Source organism: Dendropsophus ebraccatus, chromosome 14 (assembly GCF_027789765.1).
Source record: "Dendropsophus ebraccatus isolate aDenEbr1 chromosome 14, aDenEbr1.pat, whole genome shotgun sequence".
NCBI classification, from domain to species: Eukaryota; Metazoa; Chordata; class Amphibia; order Anura; family Hylidae; genus Dendropsophus; species Dendropsophus ebraccatus.
The window spans coordinates 6,117,545-6,140,089 of record NC_091467.1 but is presented as its reverse complement, the minus strand read 5'-3'; the positions used below and the strand labels follow the sequence as shown (position 1 = coordinate 6,140,089).

The window sequence follows — 22,545 nt, the reverse complement described above, 5'->3', positions numbered from 1 at the left end:
GACAAACACTAGTAACTTACATTCCATGGGGAGAAAAAATTTTAGCGTAAACAATGACCTGAAGCGATACCGGACGCGTTGAGCTTTAAATAGACAAAGTACTGAGCGTGCGGCCATGGCGGCACGCGATTCACACATCTAGCAACATTGCTTAAAGAGACAGAGGCGCTTCTTCAGCTCCACATGGAGATGTCGTGGTGTAAAGCACACGAGAACCAAATGGGGGGGGGGTATAATGAATCCAGTAACAGGGTCACATCCTGAACCGCGGCCACACAAACACTGCCGGGGACGTAAATTAAACTACAAGTCACGTGACTACAAGGGCGGTGCTTCTATAATTAATCTTCATTTTAAGGTTCAAGAGAAAGAAAATATATATATATATATGAAACAAGAGCCAAAAAAAAATAAAAATAATCCTAACAAAACCGTCTTGGCCACACGGGAGGATATGACCCATCTATGAAATGCTCCAGGAAAAGAAAAAAAAAAAAAAAAAAAAACTTTAAAAATCTGATTTCTTACTTTGAAATTCAAGTGGGACAAACAATTAATAAAAAACAGAAAGGCGGCAGCGTTTATAAAAGAGCGGTCACGTGATCGTCTCAGGCCGTGCTGTTCACTGCTTGTCCCATAGGGCTGGAGGCAGCTGCTTTCAGGAGGGGGTCACTCTCCATCTCTGGCTTCCCGCACCTGCACAGGAATTGAGCTCATGAATGATCAGTGCACAAAAGATACCGGGCCACGGGTGACAACATCTTCTCTCCTCCTCATCCCCAGGATGCTGCCATGTAACAGGAGGTGGTCACATGACACACCCACCTCCCCCCTTTGGATATCCCTACCATATGACCAGCAACTCACACTGACATTGGTCCGTTCACCGGTCGTGCCTCCGCACTCTGCTGATCCATTTCAGACAACAACTTCAAGATATTCCTAGCGGCCTAAAAGACATAAGAGTTGGTTTCCCAGGCAGGCTGAGGGAGAAGGGGGGGGGGGGGGGGGGTTACCTAGGCGGGGCAAGGGTGGGAGTTGGAGGTGGTTACCTAGGCAGGGAGGGGGTGAAAGGTAGTTACCCGATGGGGCAAGGGAAGAGGTTGGAGGTGGAAGAAGGTGGGGGTGGGAGGTTATAGAAAGATCAGAATCCAGTGACTGGAATCTATCTTACCACATCGTGACACGACTCCACGTCTTTCCCCACGCCGTGGCTGATTAGTGGTGGTTGGAAGGAGCAGTTTATTAGAGACACAAACTCATTTTTATTATTCTTGGGGAAATCTTTGTATTCAACCTGGAAATAAGGAAAGGTCAGTTAGTAACCTACAACCTCCATCATATATTAGGATGGTCAGTGGAGCCATGACATGGCTAGGACATAGAACAACATTATGACAGGTGGCGTCCAAGCTCACCCAGCTTCTTCCTTGTACAGGAACACTCTTTGAGAACAAGGAAGTACAGCAGAACCTGAAACTACAGGAGTGCTGCTCTGCAGGACAACAATACGCACCAGCTGCCGCATCACAACAGTAATAGAGGGGTTCCAGCAGTCACATTTCCACCAATTAATAAGTCATAGTACATCCCAGCATGGCAGCCAGCACGTGGCATCTACAACATGTGACAGGACAAGAGGGGTCTCTGGGGCAGTTACCTGGATCCCTTGTACACTGGACAGGTACTGCAGCTGCTCAGAGGGTCGGGTCAGTGGGCCGTGTAGTACATGTGCAGCTGCGTTGTTGTTGTTATTCTTCAGGATAGTGTCCGCAGTGGGGGAGGTTCCGCCATACAGCAACTCTCGTGCAATCATAGCCGTCACGGTGGCGATAGCTGGGTTAGGGGTCACCCTGTTAAATTCTTTGGTGTGAAGTCCCTGATTAGCTCCCACAGCTTGTGCTACTTCAGGTACCATAGGCAGAATCCCGGCCGGCAGCTGCTGATGACTGTGATACGGCATTCGAAACTCGTCGTCTTTATTACCTGCAATAAGACAGGCAACTTGTCACATCTATAGGGGGCATGGATGCCTCAAGGAACATGACAGTGAGTTATCCTTGTGTCTCTGGTCACAGTCTCCAGATCTTACTCCTACAGACATCTCTGGAATGAGGTAAAACGTCAGGACCTTTTCTATTCTTATCAGTTTAATATCTGATACGTCTCCTCTCTGTGTACCATATATTACATGGATTTTTAGAACAAGACAAGAGCTTGCGCTATCCTCTCCAGACATTGACCTAGTGTTGCAACGCTTCCAGGCTCAGAGCACAAAAAATGTTTAACAACAGAGAAGCGATCCTGTCTGCATGGGCCGATGCTCCTGCAGAGACATCACCTCCCCTAGCCAAATCTATCTTATACAAATCACTGATTTTCAAGGGTCAGAGGTGGTCAGAAGTCCATATGCAGAAACAAGTATGAGTTCCAGTCAGTCCCAGATTCCCTGAGGATTGTGGGAGTCACTGGATGTCACGATGCAGAACTTACTAGCAGCGGTGTCCTCCCCCGAGCCCGGCTCATAGAACGTCACCTTTCTCCCATCTCCAGGTTTCTTTACAGGTGTCTGGAAATTAAATAGAAGCAGCACTGAGTGCGAGAGGGCAGCTAAGGAGCCGGCAACCTGCACATGTAAGGATGGGTGCACTTACTTTCTCTTCAGTCTTCAGAGCTGGTTTGGGGGGAGCAGGAGGGATTTTAAAGCCAAGAAGTTCCAACATATTTTCAGCCGCATTTCGCTTGGCCACTTTTTTATTGGCCCCCAGTCCCTCAGCGCTCAGGTTTCCAATCTTTACCTGCAAGGAACAGAAGGAGATTAGAAGGCAAGAGAAGGAGATTAGAAGGCAAGAGAAGGAGAGGGGATGTGAGGTGAGAAGATAAGGTTGAGAAAGGAGGAGGTTGTGAGACAAGGGATGAGGAGGATAATTGTGAGACGAGAGGAGAAAGGAATCAGAAGGGGATACAGAGGTGAGCATGTCCACTCCAGACGCACCTGCATGACAAACTCCCGGCGCCTTGGGAGGCCTCGCTCTGCCACCAAGCTGTATTCTGGCTCCTTGTCCTTCTTGGCTTGTTGTATCTGGGCCAGTCTGCTGATGGGGTTCGTGCCCTGGCCGTACTCTGGGCTAGTGGGCAGCTGTAAAGGTAACATAACAGATGAACCCCAGTAATAGAGGGGACATCTGCCACAGGTCACCCTGATACCCATGCCACAGCTCACCTTTACTATGGATCTGGTTTTCTTTTTGATGCGGGGTTTCATCTTTTCTATGGCCGGCAGCGGTGGCAGCTTCTTCAGCTCCTCCAAGACAGCGATAGCAGCATTTTTCTTGGACACCTTCTTACTTTTTCCTTCTCCTTCCCCTAGAAACTCCCCGACTGACACTTTAGTGATGAAGCTTTTCATGTGTGGAGGACCCGACTCCTTGGTAACCTGCATAGAAGCAACACGTCATCAGCGGCAGGGCCCGAAACATGGGGACAATGTGGTGGGGTAAGACTGAAGAGGTTCCCCTGCACCCCACTCCTCCAGTCCCATCATCCTCCTCACCTCAAAATTTACAGGAAGGTTCCTCTTAAGGGCAATTTCGAATACTTGGCTAATCTCAGATTTATTCAGATTTTCTTCATCAGACTTTCCATTAACCTAAGAAATAAAGAACAAAATGACTAAACATAAAAACTTCACCACACCTCCACCATCCAGGGGGCACTGACCCTAACCCCCCCCCCCCCCCCCGCCACACCCACACACACACACACACACACACCATCTTAGGGGCACTGACCCTAAACACCCATCACCACCACCACCACCTTAGGGGGACTATCCCTAAAACACCCCCCCCCCCCACCGCGCGGGGGCAGCTCTAACCTCCACCTTACGAGGGGCACCATCCCTGAAAACACACCCCTGCCCCATATTAGGGGTGAAGGCCATAAGCGCTACCATACAAGGGATGACTGCAATAAATACACACTCCTCGTCCATATGAGGAGCACCGTCCCTAAACACACACCCCTCCCCTATACAAAGAGCACTGGCCTGGCATGACCAGGTGACGGACCCTGAACAGCCCTGTCATGTCACCCCCTCACATTACCTCAGGTTTGCTGGGGAGGGGCTCGTGCTGAAGGCTCTTCAGGGCTTTTGCGGCAGCGTCGTGTTTGGCCGCCTGACGTGTTCGGCCTTTACCATGAAACTGCTGACCACCTATAGACAACTCCACCTGGTAGAGGATGGGCGTTACTGGGAATGGGTAGAAGTACCTGGAGGACCCAAGGCAATGTGATCAATAACAGGACAGACCCCCAGCCAGCCCCAGACTGCACTACTATGTACCTACCGTGGGGGGTAGCCGCCGCCTCCTCTGGGCATATTGTAGTTGTAGGAAGAACGGATACCCGTGTAAGGGTCCAGGGGTTTGTAGATTGGTTTCCGGCCCAGTTTCATACATAGTGCATTTAGTTCCACTGTGGGAGTTATACTGCCTGTCATACAAAGAATTATTATCTCCAAAAATAATTGAAACCAACCTTCCCACCCCCCAGTGACCCCAAGAGCTGAGCCCCACACCATCACCACACTGGTCTCCATCAGTAGGCAGTGATCCTTACACAGGCTGGAGAGGGGAGTCCTAAGCTCTCAGGAGGCAGCGGTTGCCATTAGGGCCTGTTCACACTGAGCAAAAGGGGCGGGATTTCAAATGGAGCCTGAGCCACAGATGCCGCTTGAAATTCCACCTGTCCCATTGATTCAATAGGATTTGTTACGCGCCTCCACTCCCAAAGAATTGACATCATAACATTTCATGCAGCGTCCATTGCTCGGGCTCCAGTTAAAGTTACACCGTGTGAACAGGCCCATACAGGCCGGGCAGGGGAGTCCTATCCTCCTCCCAGGGGGCAGCAGTCACCATTACAGGACGGGCAGGGGAGTCCTATCCTCCTCCCAGGGGGCAGCAGTAACCATTACGGGACAGGCAGGGAAGTCCTATCCTCAGAGGGCAGCAGTAACCATTACGGGACGGGCAAGGGAGTCCTATCCTCTGAGAGGGCTGCAGTCACCATTACAGGATGGGCAGGGGAGTCCTATCCTCTGAGAGGCCTGCAGTCACCATTACAGGATGGGCAGGGGAGTCCTATCCTTTGAGAGGGCAGCAGTCACCATTACAGGATGGGCAGGGGAGTCCTATCCTCTGAGAGGGCAGCAGTCACCACTACATGATGGGCAGGGGAGTCATATCCTCTGAGAGGGCAGCAGTCACCATTACAGGATGGGCAGGGGAGTGCTATCCTCTGAGACGGCTGCAGTAACCATTACAACCAGCATTAGTGATGGCTGCAGGGTCAGACCGACACAACATGGAGTTGTACCTGGATTTTTCCCCTCAGTGCGGGAAGGGCGCGCTGTAGGCTTGGGATACTTTGTTCCCTCCAAGGCTTTGGCGGCAGCAGCGTGCTGGGCTTTCTTAATACTTGTCCCTTCGGCCTCCCAGTACTGGTCCCCAAGAGTGAGCTGTACAGTGAACATCTGCAGAGAGAGACAAAAATCGCAGGTCAAGGGGCAAAGAGATGAAAGAAGAATGAGAGGCAAAGAGATGGGAGGTGGGGACAAAGAGACGGGAGAAGGGAGGTGGGGGCAAAGAGACGGGAGAAGGGAGGTGGGGGCAAAGAGACAGGAGAAGGGAGGTGGGGGCAAAGAGACAGGAGAAGGGAGGTGGGGGCAAAGAGACAGGAGAAGGGGGAGCGGATGCCCTCTCTAAGAAAAGAGAAAAGGGGTGTTAGAGGCACAAAGGTCAGGCTCACAGGTTGGATGAATGGGGTTTGGGATCTAATGCTGGGGATGGGGTCAGGCTTGGATAGAGTAGAGTCTGGGGACCTGATGCTGAGTTCTGGCTCACAGGTCAGGGTTGAATAGATGTGGTTGGGGATATGATGCTAGGGATGGGGTTAGGCTCACAGGTCGGGGCTGAACGGATGAGGTCAGGCTCAGAGGTGGGGCTAAATGGAAGAGGTTGGGGTTCTGATGCTGGGGATAAGTTCAGGCTGAAAGTTTGGGGTTGGATGGTACCGAGGGACTGGTGTAAGGCGAATGTAGCGCAAATCTTCAAAAAGCGCTCTAGGACTTTAGGCTTAACGTCCATTGTGGGGAAACTATTCAAAGGGCCTATTCTTGTAAGTAGTCCCTTATATGTAGTGGCTTTTAGTAAAACTATGCTGGTTATCACATTTAATACGAAAGACAGAAGTTGTCAAGCCAGCCTAATATGTTTTTTTTTTGTTTTATTGGAGAAGCGAGTAGAAGCATAGATAGACGAGTCGCTGTGGATATAGTGTATCTGGATTTTCCAAAAGCATTTGACACAGTCCCTCATGGGTGTCTGATGGGTAAATTGAGGTTTATGGGTTTGGAAAGTTTAGTCTGCAACTGGATTGAAAGCTGGATTAATAATCGTACCCAGAGAGTGGTGGGTAAATGATTCCTACTCCGAATGGTCCCCGGTAATAAGTGGTGTACCCCAAGGGTCAGTACTGGGCCCCCTGCTGTTTAACTTATTAATGATATTGAGGATGGAATTAACAGCAACGTTTCTATCTTTGCAGATGACACCAAGCTTAGTAGTACAGTACAGTCTATGGAAGATGTGCAGAGAAGAGACGTTTAAGGGGAGATATGATTAATTTATTTACATATATAACAGGCCCCTACAAGAAATATGGGGAGAAGATGTTCCAGGAAAACCCCCCGCCCGGAGAGACAAGGGGGCAGTGCCCAAGAGACAAGGGGGCAGTGCCCCCCCCCCCGCCCAGAGAGACAAGGGGGCAGTAGCCCCCCCCCCCCCGGAGAGACAAGGGGGCAGTAGCCCCCCCCCCCCCTGAGAGACAAGGGGGCAGTAGCCCCCCCCCCCCCGCCCTGAGAGACAAGGGGGCAGTGCCCCCCCCCCCCGCCCTGAGAGACAAGGGGGCAGTGCCCCCCCCCCCCCGCCCTGAGAGACAAGGGGGCAGTGCCCCCCCCCCCCCGCCCTGAGAGACAAGGGGGCAGTGCCCCCCCCCCCCCCGCCCTGAGAGACAAGGGGGCAGTGCCCCCCCCCCCCGCCCTGAGAGACAAGGGGGCAGTGCCCCCCCGCCCGGAGAGACAAGGGGGCAGTGCCCCCCCGCCCGGAGAGACAAGGGGGCAGTGCCATCTCCGGAGGCGACAAGCCTTTTTTACCATGAGAACAGTGATCTGTGGGACAGTCACCCCAGGATCTGGTCACAGCAAAAACAGTGAGGGCTTCAAAAAAGGAGAGACAAGTTCTTAGAACAAAATAACATTAATGCATATGTATAAAACCTACCCATCACCCCCTCCTTGGTTGAACTTGATAGACATGTGTCTTTTTTCAACCTATGTAACTATGAATGGGTTTGGGCATGTGATGCTGAGGATGGGATCAGGCTCACAGGTTTGGGTCGGATGAATGAGATTGGAGATCTGATGCTGGAGATGAAGTCAGGCTCACAGGTCGGGGTTGGATGAATGAGTTTGAGAATCCGATGCTGGGGAGGTCAGGCCCCAAACCATGGGGACCCCATTACGCCCTCAGCATGCACTAACCCCAGACTCCCCTTATACAGAGCCCAGTGCCAGAGGGAAACATTATAGCCCTGGCTGAGTCAGTGGGGGCACATACTTTTTGGCCATGTATATGTTGGTAAGGGCGGCCACCCCATGAAGAACTTCATCATGGTGCCAGATTCTTAGAAAGAGGGGAGGGGAGTCACAGCCCAAAAGAGCGGAGCAGTGACAGCAGAGGACGAGCAGAAAGGCCGATACCCACTTGTTTTGGGCGATCTTCTCCCACTCTCTCAAGAAGACTGTAATCCTGCCAGCGTCCTAGGGGGATGACCTAAGAAGGGGGGAGACAAGAGGCTCCTTAATATAGAGATTAGCTGTAACACCGCCAGACCACCTCTTGATGTACCCCTCCATGTGTCCCCCAAGACCACCTCCTTCAGTACCCCATCTTTTTGTGTCCCTCCAGACCACCTCCTTGTCTTCCCCCAGCCCCTGTGCTCACCTCCTGATATTACCCACCTCTTATCCCCACCTTGTTCAGCAGTCACAGCCTCTATCATACTGTTGAGTAATTTCTGGAGTAGGCAACGACTTGATTGGCCGATCACAGGCAGAGGGAGCAGTAAGAGATGACACTGCGTCTGAGGATCAGCTAGAGCCGGGGGTCCATCAGGTTTAGTAAAAGCAGAGGGTGGTCTCAGGATGTGATGTCACACCCCCCCCCCCCCTTCACTGTTATTCCCTGCACAATAAACACTCCCAGCCACTAAGCACTATATCCTTTAGAGCTGCAGTTCCTGCACAGCAAGGATTAACCCTTTTATTGTAGGCTGTGAGCTCCATGCTCCCCCATGCCCGCTCCTCCCCTACTAGGACACTGGACAGCGGAGTGTAGTCTGGACACTACAACAGGCCAAGGCCTTGGGCTTTGGAGGGAGTCATGCAGCTGTAAAGACTCTGTGCTGCTGTGAGAGCAAGGAGTCACCATGGAGGGGTTGCTGCATGGAGTAACATGGGACATGGCGCTTACCTTAGAATGAGCGGGACCCTGCTCACTGAGCAGCTTGTACTGAGGCTGCACCTTGTTATACCGGGCCAGCTCATTCACCAGACACATAGGGGTTTTCTCTTTGGGGTTTGCCATGTTAGAAGACACTGGAAAACACAAGAAGATAAAAGGTGAGAAGAATGATAGGAAGGAGGGTGGTGAGAGAGGATCCGAAACTTGGAGGAGTTACCTGCAGTGGCACTGCCGGCGGTGACAGAGGATGGTGGTAAAGCAGAGCTGTGTTGGGGTCTCCCTGCGTGTTCGGAGGGCAGTGGGCTGGCAGTGGGGGGGATGCTCAGATTCTGGTGGATGGGTGAGTGCTGGTTCTTGTTCAGGAGCGGACTCCCTGAGAGGGTGGTAGGAGGATTCTGAGACATACTGGCTTCCATGGGAGGCTCCGGCGGTCGTGAGCAGTGCAGGCTGGAGACGTGGGGAAGCTGCCAAGAAAACAAAGGAAACTGTCAGCAATGCAGAGAGGGATGGAGATGAGCTGCCATTGTAGTATAAACTCTGTTGCAGTATATATCACACAGGATGGAGGGCAGAGGCGCGCGACCGCCCAGTGACGCCAACCCACCAGGCGCGCGACCGCCCAGTGACGCCAACCCACCAGGCGCGCGACCGCCCAGTGACGCCAACCCACCAGGCGCGCGACCGCCCAGTGACGCCAACCCACCAGGCGCGCGACCGCCCAGTGACGCCAACCCACCAGGCGCGCGACCGCCCAGTGACGCCAACCCACCAGGCGCGCGACCGCCCAGTGACGCCAACCCACCAGGCGCGCGACCGCCCAGTGACGCCAACCCACCAGGCGCGCGACCGCCCAGTGACGCCAACCCACCAGGCGCGCGACCGCCCAGTGACGCCAACCCACCAGGCGCGCGACCGCCCAGTGACGCCAACCCACCAGGCGCGCGACCGCCCAGTGACGCCAACCCACCAGGCGCGCGACCGCCCAGTGACGCCAACCCACCAGGCGCGCGACCGCCCAGTGACGCCAACCCACCAGGCGCGCGACCGCCCAGTGACGCCAACCCACCAGGCGCGCGACCGCCCAGTGACGCCAACCCACCAGGCGCGCGACCGCCCAGTGACGCCAACCCACCAGGCGCGCGACCGCCCAGTGACGCCAACCCACCAGGCGCGCGACCGCCCAGTGACGCCAACCCACCAGGCGCGCGACCGCCCAGTGACGCCAACCCACCAGGCGCGCGCGACCGCCCAGTGACGCCAACCCACCAGGCGCGCGACCGCCCAGTGACGCCAACCCACCAGGCGCGCGACCGCCCAGTGACGCCAACCCACCAGGCGCGCGACCGCCCAGTGACGCCAACACACCAGGCGCGCGACCGCCCAGTGACGCCAACACACCAGGCGCGCGACCGCCCAGTGACGCCAACACACCAGGCGCGCGACCGCCCAGTGACGCCAACCCACCAGGCGCGCGACCGCCCAGTGACGCCAACCCAGAAATGCATTATCTTCTACACACCTAGCATAATAAATAGCATTTTATAATACTTTTGGTTTGGAGAACTTTTGGTCAGGCAGCTACTCTTTATGGTTAGATTTTTTGTTTTATTTACTTGGACCTCTGATCTACAACAAGCAGCCAAGCTAACGGATCTACAGTACCCCACATTCGAGGTGATAGACAAAAGCCCAAGGGGCTCCAAGGTGAGCGTTTACACCACATTCTACTCTTGCCCCGTTAGAAGGTTTCACACAATGCGCTGGCCTCTGTTCTGATTTTTTTCTCTTCTCACACCATGTGACCGTCCAGTGACGTCACCACACCAGGCACATGACCGCTCAATGGCATCACCACACCAGACATTGGAAGCCACCCATAAATCTCGGCACCTGTAGGTCAGACATTGAATGAATTTGCAGGAGTACACCTTCACTAATGGCGGGCCCTGTCCTCCTCCCCATACACCTTCACTAATGGCGGGCCCTGTCCTCCTCCCCATACACCTTCAGTAATGGTGGGCCCTGTCCTCCTCCCCATACACCCTCACTAATGGCGGGCCCTGTCCTCCTCCCCATACACCTTCAGTAATGGCGGGCCCTGTCCTCCTCCCCATACACCCTCACTAATGGCGGGCCCTGTCCTCCTCCCCATACACCTTTACTAATGGCGGGCCCTGTACTCCTCCCAATACACCTTCACTAATGGCGGGCCCTGTCCTCCTCCTCATACACCTTCACTAATGGCGGGCTCTTTCTTCCTCCCCATACACCTTCACTAATGGCGGGCCCTATCCTCCTCCCCATACACCTTCACTAATGGCGGGCCCTGTTCTCTCCCCTAAACGCCTTCAGTAATGGCGGGCCCTGTGCTCCTCTCCATACACCTTCACTAATGGCGGGCCCTGTCCTCCTCCCCATACACCTTCACTAATGGCGGGCCCTGTGCTCCTCTCCATACCCCTTCAGTAACAATGGGCCCTGTCCTTCTCCCAAAACATCTTCAGTAATGGTGAGCCCTCTCCTCCTCCTAACTCACCTTCAGTATTGGTGGGCCCTGTTCTCTTCCCCAAACACCTTTAGCAATGGATGGGCCCTGTCTCCTCCCCATACACCTTCACTAATGGCAGGCCCTGTCCTCCTCCCCATCCCCCTTCACTAATGGCGGGCCCTGTCCTCCTCCCCATACACCTTCACTAATGGCAGGCTCTGTCTTCCTCCCCATACACCTTTACTGATGACGGGCTCTTTCTTCCTCCCCATACACCTTCACTAATGGCGGGCCCTGTTCCCTTCCCCAAACGCCTTCAGTAATGGCGGGCCCTGTCCTCCTCCCTATACACCTTCACTAATGGCGGGCCCTGTTCCCTTCCCCAAACGCCTTCAGTAATGGCGGGCCCTGTCCTTCTCCCAAAACATCTTCACTAATGGCGGGGCCTCTCCTCCTCCCCACACACCTTCAGTAATTGATGGGCCCTGTCCTCCTTTTCATACACCTTCGGTAATGTCGGGCCCTGTTCTTCTCCCCATCCACCTTCAGTAACAACGGGTCCTGTCCTCCCTCCTCATACAGGAGTCCATTGTGTCCGACATCTCTCCACCGACATCATCCAGTTTAGAACAACCGCCCATAAACGTTAAACTGGGGACAACAGTATCAGCCATATAAAGCATATGGGAACCTTCGCACACGTAGGGTAGAAAATGAAAACTGTTAAGTCAACTAGATGTGCATTTCCAGAAGAAAATACATAGCGCTCCTTTAGGCAAACTTTTAACTCTTTCGTTTAAGAGCAAATTCGGTACCACCCCTCGTAATAGTCCCTGTCAGCCAGAGGGAAGTGGACCAGGTACGACACCGCTCCTAACATACAATGCCGGTCAGAGGGGAGGGGACAGGGTACAACACCGCTCCTAACATTAACCCTTTAAGGACATGGCCCATTTTCGTTTTTACGTTTTCGGTTTTTCCTCCTTGTGTTTAAAAGGTCATAGCACTTGCATTTTTCCACCTAGAAACCCACATGACCCCTTATTTTTTGCGTCACTAATTGTACTTTGCAATTACAGGCTGAATTTTTGCATAAAGTACACTGCGAAACCAGAAAAAAATTCGAAGTGTGGTGAAATTGAAAAAAAAAACGCATTTCTTTTATTTGGGGGAAATGTGTTTTTACGCCATTCACCCTGGGGTAAAACTGACTTGTTATATATGTTCCTCAAGTCGTTACGATTAAAACGATATATAACATGTATAACTTATATTGTATCTGATGGCCTGTAAAAAATTCAAACCGTTGTTAACCAATATACGTTCCTTAAAATCGCTCCATTCCCAGGCTTATAGCGCTTTTATCCTTTGGTCTATGGGGCTGTGTGAGGTGTCAGTTTTTGCGCCATGATGTGATCTTTCTATCGGTACCTTGATTGCCCATATACGTCTTTTTGATCGCTTTTTATTACATTTTTTCTGGATTTGATGCGACCAAAAATGCGCAATTTTGCACTTTGGGATTTTTTTGCGCTGACGCCGTTTACCGTACGAGATCAGGAATGTGATTAATTAATAGTTCGGGCGATTACGCACGCGGCGATAGCAAACATGTTTGTTTATGTATTTATTTGTTTACTTTTATTTAAAACCTGGGAAAAGGGGGGTGATTCAGACTTTTATTAGGGGAGGGGGCTTTTTACTATTAACAACACTTTTTTTTTTTTTTTTACACATATACTAGAAGCCCCCATGGGGGACTTCTAGTATATACACTGTGATCTCTCATTGAGATCTCTGCAGCATAGATATGCTGCAGAGATCCATGAGATCGGCACTCGTTTGCTTTCGGCTGCTGCAGCCGGAAGTAAACGAGTGCCGAGCCGAGGACGGCGCCATCTTGGACGCGTCCCCGGCCGGCATCAGTAACGGAGATCGCTCCTCCGGGACAAGGTCCCGGAGGAGCGATCTCCCCCACTAGACACCAGGGAAACGTTGCCTCCGGTAATCGGAGGCAGCTGTCAACTTTGACAGCTGCCTCCGATTAGCTAATTAGCGGGCACGGCGATCAGACCGTGCCCGCTAATAGCGGCGGTCCCGGGCTACACGCGGCACCCGGGATCGCGGCACTTCAAAGCGGGGCCGCCGCGCGGCCCCGCTTTGAAGTGCAAGTGAGGACATAGGACGTACCGGTACGTCCTATGTCCTTAAGAGGTTAACCAACAGCCGGTGGGAATGGACAGGATATGACACTGCTCCTTTCACTGACGGTCAGAGGGGAGGGGACAGGGTACGACACCACTCCTAACATTCACTGACGGTCAGAGGGGAGGGGACAGGGTATGACACCGCTCCTAACATACAATGCCGGTCAGAGGGGAGGGGACAGGGTACAACACCGCTCCTAACATTAACCAACAGCCGGTGGGAATGGACAGGGTATGACACTGCTCCTTTCACTGACGGTCAGAGGGGAGGGGACAGGGTACGACACCGCTCCTAACATTCACTGACAGTCAGAGGGGAGGGGACAGGGTATGACACCGCTCCTAACATTCACTGACAGTCAGAGGGGAGGGGACAGGGTATGACACCGCTCCTAACATTCACCGACAGTCAGAGGGGAGGGGACAGGGTATGACACCGCTCCTAACATTCACCGACAGTCAGAGGGGAGGGGACAGGGTATGACACCGCTCCTAACATTCACTGACAGTCAGAGGGGAGGGGACAGGGTATGACACCGCTCCTAACATTCACTGACAGTCAGAGGGGAGGGGACAGGGTATGACACCGCTCCTAACATTCACTGACAGTCAGGGGGAGGGGACAGGGTATGACACCGCTCCTAACATTCACTGACAGTCAGAGGGGAGGGGACAGGGTATGACACCGCTCCTAACATTCACCGACAGTCAGAGGGGAGGGGACAGGGTATGACACCGCTCCTAACATTCACTGACAGTCAGAGGGGAGGGGACAGGGTATGACACCGCTCCTAACATTCACTGACAGTCAGAGGGGAGGGGACAGGGTATGACACCGCTCCTAACATTCACTGACAGTCAGAGGGGAGGGGATACGGTATGACACCGCTCCTAACATTCACTGACAGTCTCCTCTTAGGCGTCAGTTTGGGGGGGGGGTTCTTCTCTTAGGGGTCAATATAAGGGTGTCCTCTCCTCTTAGGGGTCAGTATTGGAGGAGTCCGCTCCTCTTAGAGGTCAGTACCTGGGGGTCCTCTCCCCTTAGGGGTCAGTAGTGGGGGTCCTCTACCCCTGGGGGTCAGTGTTAGGGGGGGTTCTCCCTTGTCAGGGTCAGTAGTGGGGGTCAGTATTATGGGGGGTTCTCCCTTCTTAGGGTCAGCATGTGGGGGGGTCCTCTTCCCTCAGCTTCAGTATTAGGGGGGATTCTCCTTCTCAGGGTCATTATTGGGGGTCCTCTCCCCCTGGGGGTCAGTATTTGGGGGGGGTTCTCCCTTCAGTAGTGGAGGTCTTCTCTTAGGGTCAGTATTGGGGAGTCCTCTTCTCTTAGGGTCAGTATTTGGGGGGGTCCTGTCCTCTTAGGGTCAGTATTTGGGGGGGTCCTGTCCTCTTAGGGTCAGTATTTGGGGGGGTCCTGTCCTCTTAGGGTCAGTATTTGGGGGGGTCCTGTCCTCTTAGGGTCAGTATTTGGGGGGGTCCTGTCCTCTTAGGGTCAGTATTTGGGGGGGTCCTGTCCTCTTAGGGTCAGTATTTGGGGGGCTCCTGTCCTCTTAGGGTCAGTATTTGGGGGGCTCCTGTCCTCTTAGGGTCAGTATTTGGGGGGGTCCTGTCCTCTTAGGGTCAGTATTTGGGGGGGTCCTGTCCTCTTAGGGTCAGTATTTGGGGGGGTCCTGTCCTCTTAGGGTCAGTATTTGGGGGGGTCCTGTCCTCTTAGGGTCAGTATTTGGGGGGGTCCTGTCCTCTTAGGGTCAGTATTTGGGGGGGTCCTGTCCTCTTAGGGTCAGTATTTGGGGGGGTCCTGTCCTCTTAGGGTCAGTATTTGGGGGGGTCCTGTCCTCTTAGGGTCAGTATTTGGGGGGGTCCCTCTCCTCTTAGGGTCAGTATTTGGGGGGGTCCTCTCCTCTTAGGGTCAGTATTTGGGGGGGTCCCTCTCCTCTTAGGGTCAGTATTTGGGGGGGTCCTCTCCTCTTAGGGTCAGTATTGGGGGGGTCCTCTCCTCTTAGGGTCCGTATTGGGGAGTCCTCTCCTCTTGCGGGTCAGTAGTGGGGAGGACTCTCCTCTTGCGGGTCAGTAGTGGGGGGACTCTCCTCTTGCGGGTCAGAAGTGGGGAGGACTCTCCTCTTGCGGGTCAGTAGTGGGGAGGACTCTCCTCTTGCGGGTCAGTAGTGGGGAGGACTCTCCTCTTAGGGTCAGTAGTGGGGGGGGCCTCTCCTCTTAGGGTCAGTAGTGGGGGGGGCCTCTCCTCTTAGGGTCAGTAGTGGGGGGGGGCCTCTCCTCTTAGGGTCAGTAGTGGGGGGGGCCTCTCCTCTTAGGGTCAGTAGTGGGGGGGGCCTCTCCTCTTAGGGTCAGTAGTGGGGGGGGCCTCTCCTCTTAGGGTCAGTAGTGGGGGGGGCCTCTCCTCTTAGGGTCAGTATTAGAGGGTCCTCTCCTCTTAGGGTCAGTATTAGGGGGTCCTCTCCTCTTAGGGTCAGTATTAGGGGGTGCTCTCCTCTTAGGGTCAGTATTGGGGGGTCGTCTCCTCTTGCAGGTCAGTAGTGGGGGGGGACTCCTCTTGCGGGTCAGTATCGAGGGTCCTCTCCTCTTGCGGGTCAGTAGTGGGGGGGCCTCCCCTCTTGCGGGTCAGTAGTGGGGGGGACTCTCCTCTTGCGGGTCAGTAGTGGGGGGGACTCTCCTCTTGCGGGTCAGTAGTGGGGGGTGCCTCGACCCCTGGGGGTCAGTATTAGGGGGTCCTCTCCTCTTAGGGTCAGTATTAGGGGGTCCTCTCCTCTTAGGGTCAGTATTAGGGGGTCCTCTCCTCTTGCGGGTCAGTAGTGGGGGGGGCCTCTCCCCCTGGGGGTCAGTATTAGGGGGTCCTCTCCTCTTAGGGTCAGTATTAGGGGGTCCTCTCCTCTTGCGGGTCAGTAGTGGGGGGGACTCTCCTCTTGCGGGTCAGTAGTGGGGGGTGCCTCTCCCCCTGGGGGTCAGTATTAGGGGGTCCTCTCCCCTTAGGGTCAGTATTAGGGGGTCCTCTCCTCTTGCGGGTCAGTAGTCGGGGGGGGCTCTCCCCCTGGGGGTCAGTATTAGGGGGTCCTCTCCTCTTAGGGTCAGTATTAGGGTGTCCTCTCCTCTTGCGGGTCAGTAGTGGGGGGGGCCTCTCCCCCTGGGGGTCAGTATTAGGGGGTCCTCTCCTCTTAGGGTCAGTATTAGGGGGTCCTCTCCTCTTGCGGGTCAATAGTGGGGGGGGGCTCTCCCCCTGGGGGTCAGTATTAGGGGGTCCTCTCATCTTAGGGTCAGTATTAGGGGGTCCTCTCCTCTTGCGGGTCAATAGTGGGGGGGGGGCTCTCCCCCTGGGGGTCAGTATTAGGGGGTCCTCTCCTCTTAGGGTCAGTATTAGGGGGTCCTCTCCTCTTGCGGGTCAGTAGTGGGGGGGGCCTCTCCCCCTGGGGGTCAGTATTAGGGGGTCCTCTCCTCTTAGGGTCAGTATTAGGGGGTCCTCTCTTCTTGCGGGTCAGTATTAGGGGGTCCTCTCCTCTTGCGGGTTAGTAGTGGGGGGGGGGCTCTCCCCCTGGGGGTCAGTATTAGGGGGTCCTCTCCTCTTAGGGTCAGTATTAGGGGGTCCTCTCTTCTTGCGGGTCAGTATTGGGGGTGACCACTGTCGGGGAGCTGTACCGGGTACACGTGGAGCACGCTCTGGGTCTCCTGCACTCAGATGACAGAGCTCGGGGTGTCAGGCCTAGCAAGTCGGGCGCAGCCGCGGTGTTTCCAGGGAGGTGCAGCCGGCGGGGTTGAGGGGATTCGGGTCTAGGGGCTCACCTTCTCTCGCTGAACGTTCCGGTGTGTCCAGGCCTGCGCTGGTGGCCGCTCCTCAGTCCATACACGGCGGGGGGAGGGGATGGGACCGGGACACCGGAGGAGACGAGAACACGGCAAACACTAAAGAGAATGAGGAGCCGGCGGGGCGACCGGAAGTGACGTCACCCGGCTCTGCAGCGGAGGAGGGGCGTGGTCTGCACGCTGTCAGTCTCTGAAGAAACCCCGCCCACTCATCTGCTCCAGTATGTAGTGTATACGTGTTTGTATGTGCATATATATATATATATATATATATATATATGTGACTGTGTATAGATATATATGTGTGTCTGTTGCAGATATGTGGGTGACTGTATGTACATACAGGGGGAGATTTACCAAACATGGTGTAAAGTGAAACTGGCTCAGTTGCCCCTAGCAACCAATCAGATTCCTCCTTTCATTCTTCTCACACGCTTTAGAAAATGAAATGTGGAATCTGATTGGTTGCTAGGGGCGACTGAGCCAGTTTCACTTTACACCATGTTGGATAAATCTCCTTCACACTATATATATATATATATATATATATATATATATATATATATATGTGTGTGTGTGTGTGTGTGTGTATATATATATATATATATATATATATATATACACTCAGCGGCCACTTTATTAGGTACCCCATGCTAGTAATGGGTTGGACCCCCTTTTGCCTTCAGAACTGCCCCAATTCTTGGTGGCATAGATACAACAAGGTGCTGGAAGCTTCCTCAGAGATTTTGGTCCATATTGACATGATGACATCACACAGTTGCCGCAGATTTGTCGGCTGCACATCCATGATGCCAATCTCCCGTTCCACCACATCCCAAAGATGTTCTATTGGATGGAGATCTGGTGACTGTGGAGGCCATTGGAGTACAGTGACCTCATTGTCATGTTCAAGAAACCAGTCTGAGATGACTCTAGCTTTATGACATGGCGCATTATCCTGCTGAAAGTAGCCATCAGATGTTGGGTCCATTGTGGTCATAAAGGGATGGACATGGTCAGCAACAATACTCAGGTAGGCTGTGGCGTTGCAACGATGCTCAATTGGTACCAAGGGGCCCAAAGAGTGCCAAGAAAATATTCCCCACACCATGACCCCACCACCACCAGCCTGAACCGTTGATACAAGGCAGGATGGATCCATGCTTTCATGTTGTTGACGCCAAATTCTGACCCTACCATCCGAATCTCGCAGCAGAAATCGAGACTCATCAGACCAGGCAACGTTTTTCCAATCTTCTACTGTCCAATTTCGATGAGCTTGTGCAAATTGTAGCCTCAGTTTCCTGTTCTTAGCTGAGCGGAGTGGCACCCGGTGTGGTCTTCTGCTGCTGTAGCCCATCTGCCTCAAAGTTGGACGTACTGTGCGTTCAGAGATGCTCTTCTGCCTACCTTGATTGTAACGGTTGGCTATTTGAGTCACTGTTGCCTTTCTATCAGCTCGAACCAGTCTGCCCATTCTCCTCTGACCTCTGGCATCAACAAGGCATTTCCGCCCACAGAACTGCCGCTCACTGGATGTTTTTTCTTTTTCGGACCATTCTCTGTAAACCCTAGAGATGGTTGTGCGTGAAAATCCAAGTAGATCAGCAGTTTCTGAAATACTCAGACCAGCCCTTCTGGCACCAACAACCATGCCACGTTCAAAGGCACTCAAATCACCTTTCTTCCCCATACTGATGCTCGGTTTGAACTGCAGGAGATTGTCTTGACCATGTCTACATGCCTAAATGCACTGAGTTGCCGCCATGTGATTGGCTGATTAGAAATTAAGTGGTAACGTGCAGTTGGACCGGTGTACCTAACAAAGTGGCCGGTGAGTGTATATACACACACACACACACACACACACACACAGGTACTGAGCTGCAAGGGGTGATGGTTCCCCTGTAACCCGGCTGGATGTGATGATGACGTTTTGATCTCCTGGTTTCTTCTTGTTCTCCTGTCAGATGATGGAGTATGAAGACATTAAGGCTGCGTTCACACATTGTACAAACAACCGTTATTATTGCACTGAAAATTGCATTGTGTTCAATGTGCAGCAGCTGGAAATATTTGACATGTCAATTATTTCCACGGCCGTTGTTAAATACATTGTGTGAACAACGGCCATTCTTGTCATTAAAAAAGTTGCGTGAACATAGCCTAAAGCTGTCTTTTTACTCCGCCATATTTGTGATTCTGCTTTAGTGATATACTTCTCTTTCTCATCTCTTCCTTCTTCACAGACTCGAGTAAGTAAGTATTCGAGTTCTCATTGAAGACGGGTGAGCCACCGCCGTACAGGTGCCTGTACATTAGACACGTCATGCCACGGACTTCCATAATTTCTTTCAGCTTTTAAAGGAAAAGTCCAGCCATTTTAAAAAAACGGGCAGCCAGTAGGGGGGTATAAAGCAACCAGTCCTTACTTATCTTTCCCCATTCCTGCGTTGCACCCCGTGACCGGCCCAGTCGTGATGATGTCACAGCCTGCTCAGCCAATCAGTGACTGGAGTGGTGTCCCGCCCTAGTTACTGGCTGAGGGGCCAGTCCATCAGCTGGGTCATGACGTGGCTCAGAAGAGATTGCAGGGGTCCTGGGACATCGATCTGGTGGTGAACAGGCATGGGGACAGGGTAGTTATGATAGATTATTATGGTCCTCCCCTGGCTCTGCCTTTTGAAAAATTCTTGGGAGCACCTTCTCTTATAATTCCTCAAAATGTATTAGTTTTTTATTATTTCATTAATCAGGACATTTATTCTCCATTATGGGTACACAGCACATTGTATGACACAGGGCAAGGGCGAATGATCTGTGGACTGAGAAGCAGAAGGATCAGTCATAGCCATGTGGATGTGCGGCCGTGTCTGTTGTCTACCTGGAGCTTGCATTTGTCACAACTGCTGTTTGGGTTGACTGGGATGGGCTGGTGAAAACCCAGTGGTCATGGTGCACATTGGCACCAATTATAAAGTGAGAGGTAGGTGGAAGGTCCTTTAAAAATGACTAGGACCATAAGGTGATACTTTCTGAAATATTATCGATACTACGAGCCAAACAAGACAGACAGCGGGAGAATAGTGAGGTAAACAACTCAAAGAGCTGGTGTAGGATAGAACTGGGCCAAATTCTCTGTCAGTTAACGGCTCTACAGTAGGGAAGGTAGGGCTGGGCGATTAATCAAATTAATTTGATTAATTCGCCCAGAGTATTTGAATCGATTTTATTTTTTGTGAAAATCGTAAATTCGATTTTCACAAAAAATCATTGCGGGCATGCCGGGCAGTGCGGTACGCGGACTGACAGTCCGGAGAGGGGCAGTATGGGGCTGGCGAGCACTTCTGTGAGGTGCAGGGCGGGCTGGCAGTCCGGAGAGGGGCGGATCGGGCCGGCGAGCGCTGGAGTGAGGCGAGGGGACGGGCAGTCCAGAGTTATGCGGCATGGGCGGCCTCCAGCACAGCGTCCCGCTCCCCTGTCAGCCACAGTTAGAGCTCCCCAGTGTCTGGAGGAGACAGCAGGGACTGCGGGGTGATAGTGTCGCTGCGGGTCCTGGAGCTGTACAGCGGGGTCAGATCCCACTGTACAGCTCCAGGAATCACACTATGCTGCAGTCCCTGCTGTCTCCTCCAGAGACCGGGGAGCTCTAACTGTGGCTGACAGGGGAGCGGGACACTGTGTGCCGGGGTGAGAGAAGGAGGGCTATGTGCACTCCTGCTCCAGTCACCCCCAGCTGCACAAGTCACCCCCAGCCCCCCTCTGTCCCCTTCCAGTCCCCCCCCCAGTCATCTCCAGCTTCCCCAGTCCCCCCCAGCTGCCCCAGTCCCCGTCAGTCACCCCCAGCTGCCCCAGTCCCCGTCAGTCATCCCCAGCTTCCCCAGTCATCTCCAGTCCCCCCAGCTGCCCCAGTCCCCGTCAATCGTCCCCAGCTGCCCCAGTCCCCGTCAGTCATCCCCAGCTGCCCCAGTCCCCGTCAGTCATCCCCAGCTGCCCCAGTCCCCATCAGTCATCCCCAGTCCCCGTCAGTCACCCCCAGCTGCCCCAGTCCCTGTCAGTCATCCCCAGTCCCCGTCAGTCACCCCCAGCTGTCCCAGTCCCTGTCAGTCATCCCCAGTCCCCGTCAGTCATCCCCAGCTGCCCCAGTCCCCGTCAGTCATCCCCAGCTGCCCCAGTCCCCGTCAGTCATCCCCAGCTGCCCCAGTCCCCGTCAGTCATCCCCAGCTGCCCCAGTCCCCGTCAGTCATCCCCAGCTGCCCCAGTCCCCGTCAGTCCCTTTCAGTCATCCCCAGCTGCCCCAGTGCCTGTCAGTCATCCCCAGCTGCCCCAGTCCCTGTCAGTCATCCCCAGCTGCCCGAGTCCCTGTCAGTCATCCCCAGTCCCCTTCAGTCATCCCCAGCTACCCCAGTCCCTGTCAGTCCCCCTCAGTCACAGGGGAGCACTGGTACACTGGGAAGCAATACAGTTGTTGTCTCAAACATCATTAAAATAGTATCTGACGCTGTGAGAAAATTTTTGTTTATTTAGCAAAATAAAAAAAAAATCGAGATTTAAATCAAGAATCGTCCAGATTTCTAAAAAAAAAAAAAAAAAAAAAATCGAGATTGTATTTTTTGGCCATATCGCCCAGCCCTAAGGGAAGGACTTAATCTTAATGGGGAGGGTGTAGCTGTGCTGGGGGAGAAGATGGCTGAGAGGTTGGACAAGACCGGGGGAGGGCAACTACAATAGAGAACGTGAAGACAGTAGTTTCACAGAGGAGAATCTACAGAGAATCCTGTAACACATGACATGACATGGAATTATGCAAATCTTCCCATAAACCTGCCTTACCCAACAGGAAGTGAGGCGGCGCCTTAAAAACATTAAAATCCATAAATCACCGGGCCAGAAGGCATCCCATCCGAGTACTGCAGAAATTAAGTACTGTTTAGACAGACCCTTATTCCTAATATTTATTGAATTATAATGACAGGGATTGTTTCACATGACTGGCACATAGCTAATGTGGTGCCAATATTCAAGAAGGGGTCAAAGAATGATCCTGGAAACTATAGGCTTGTAAGTCTAACATCTATAGTGGGTAAAGTATGTGAGGGTTTTGTAAAAGATGCTATACTGGAGTATGTTATATAAGAGACGCCATACATATCTTAATAAAAATCTTATAACAGGACACCAGCATGGGGCGTATGAGGGATTAGTCGTGCCAAACTAATCTGATCAATTCTTATGAGGAGGTCAGTTATAGACTGGACCTGGGGGAGGCTGTATATGTGTATATAGACTGGACCCAGGGGAGGCTGTATATGTATATATATAGACTGGACCTGGGGGAGGCTGTGGATAATGTGCATATAGACTCTACCCGGGGAGGCTGTGGATGATGTATATAAACTGGACCCGGGGGAGGCTGTGGATGATGTATATAAACTGGACCCGGGGGAGGCTGTGG

At 53.1% G+C, this 22,545-nt stretch overlaps 1 protein-coding gene across 2 annotated transcripts; it reads right to left on the bottom strand.

The window, feature by feature from the left end:
• Positions 1 to 504: 504 nt before the first annotated feature.
• On the bottom strand, positions 505 to 17,255 carry STAU1 (staufen double-stranded RNA binding protein 1). 2 transcript variants are annotated; one of them, XM_069952046.1, is made up of 16 exons: positions 17,070 to 17,255; positions 8,803 to 9,049; positions 8,595 to 8,719; positions 7,827 to 7,895; positions 5,380 to 5,536; positions 4,350 to 4,494; positions 4,107 to 4,272; positions 3,554 to 3,649; positions 3,224 to 3,436; positions 2,996 to 3,139; positions 2,655 to 2,798; positions 2,494 to 2,569; positions 1,661 to 1,986; positions 1,175 to 1,297; positions 868 to 950; positions 505 to 696 (listed from the first exon to the last, which is right to left on the bottom strand). In XM_069952046.1, exons 2-16 carry the CDS (start codon positions 8,999 to 9,001, stop codon positions 609 to 611), a joined length of 2,154 nt encoding a protein of 717 aa, XP_069808147.1. In that variant the 5' UTR covers positions 9,002 to 9,049; positions 17,070 to 17,255; the 3' UTR covers positions 505 to 608. The 2 variants fall into 2 exon arrangements, with proteins under 2 accessions (XP_069808147.1, XP_069808148.1); XM_069952047.1 differs by lacking the exons at positions 7,827 to 7,895; positions 8,595 to 8,719; positions 8,803 to 9,049 and having other exon boundaries at positions 17,070 to 17,254.
• Between the last annotated feature and the right edge of the window lie 5,290 nt (positions 17,256 to 22,545).

What these genes read in the sequence shown, in the direction of transcription:
- STAU1 (XM_069952046.1), bottom strand. Translation starts at nt 9,001, where the DNA reads ATGGAAGCCAGTATGTCTCAGAATCCTCCTACCACCCTCTCAGGGAGT. An exon ending in CGCCGGCAGTGCCACTGCAG is followed by an intron (nt 8,720 to 8,802) that starts GTAACTCCTCCA and finishes TGTGTTTTCCAG; the next exon opens with TGTCTTCTAACATGGCAAAC. An exon ending in GAGAAGATCGCCCAAAACAA is followed by an intron (nt 5,537 to 7,826) that starts GTGGGTATCGGC and finishes CTCTCTCTGCAG; the next exon opens with ATGTTCACTGTACAGCTCAC.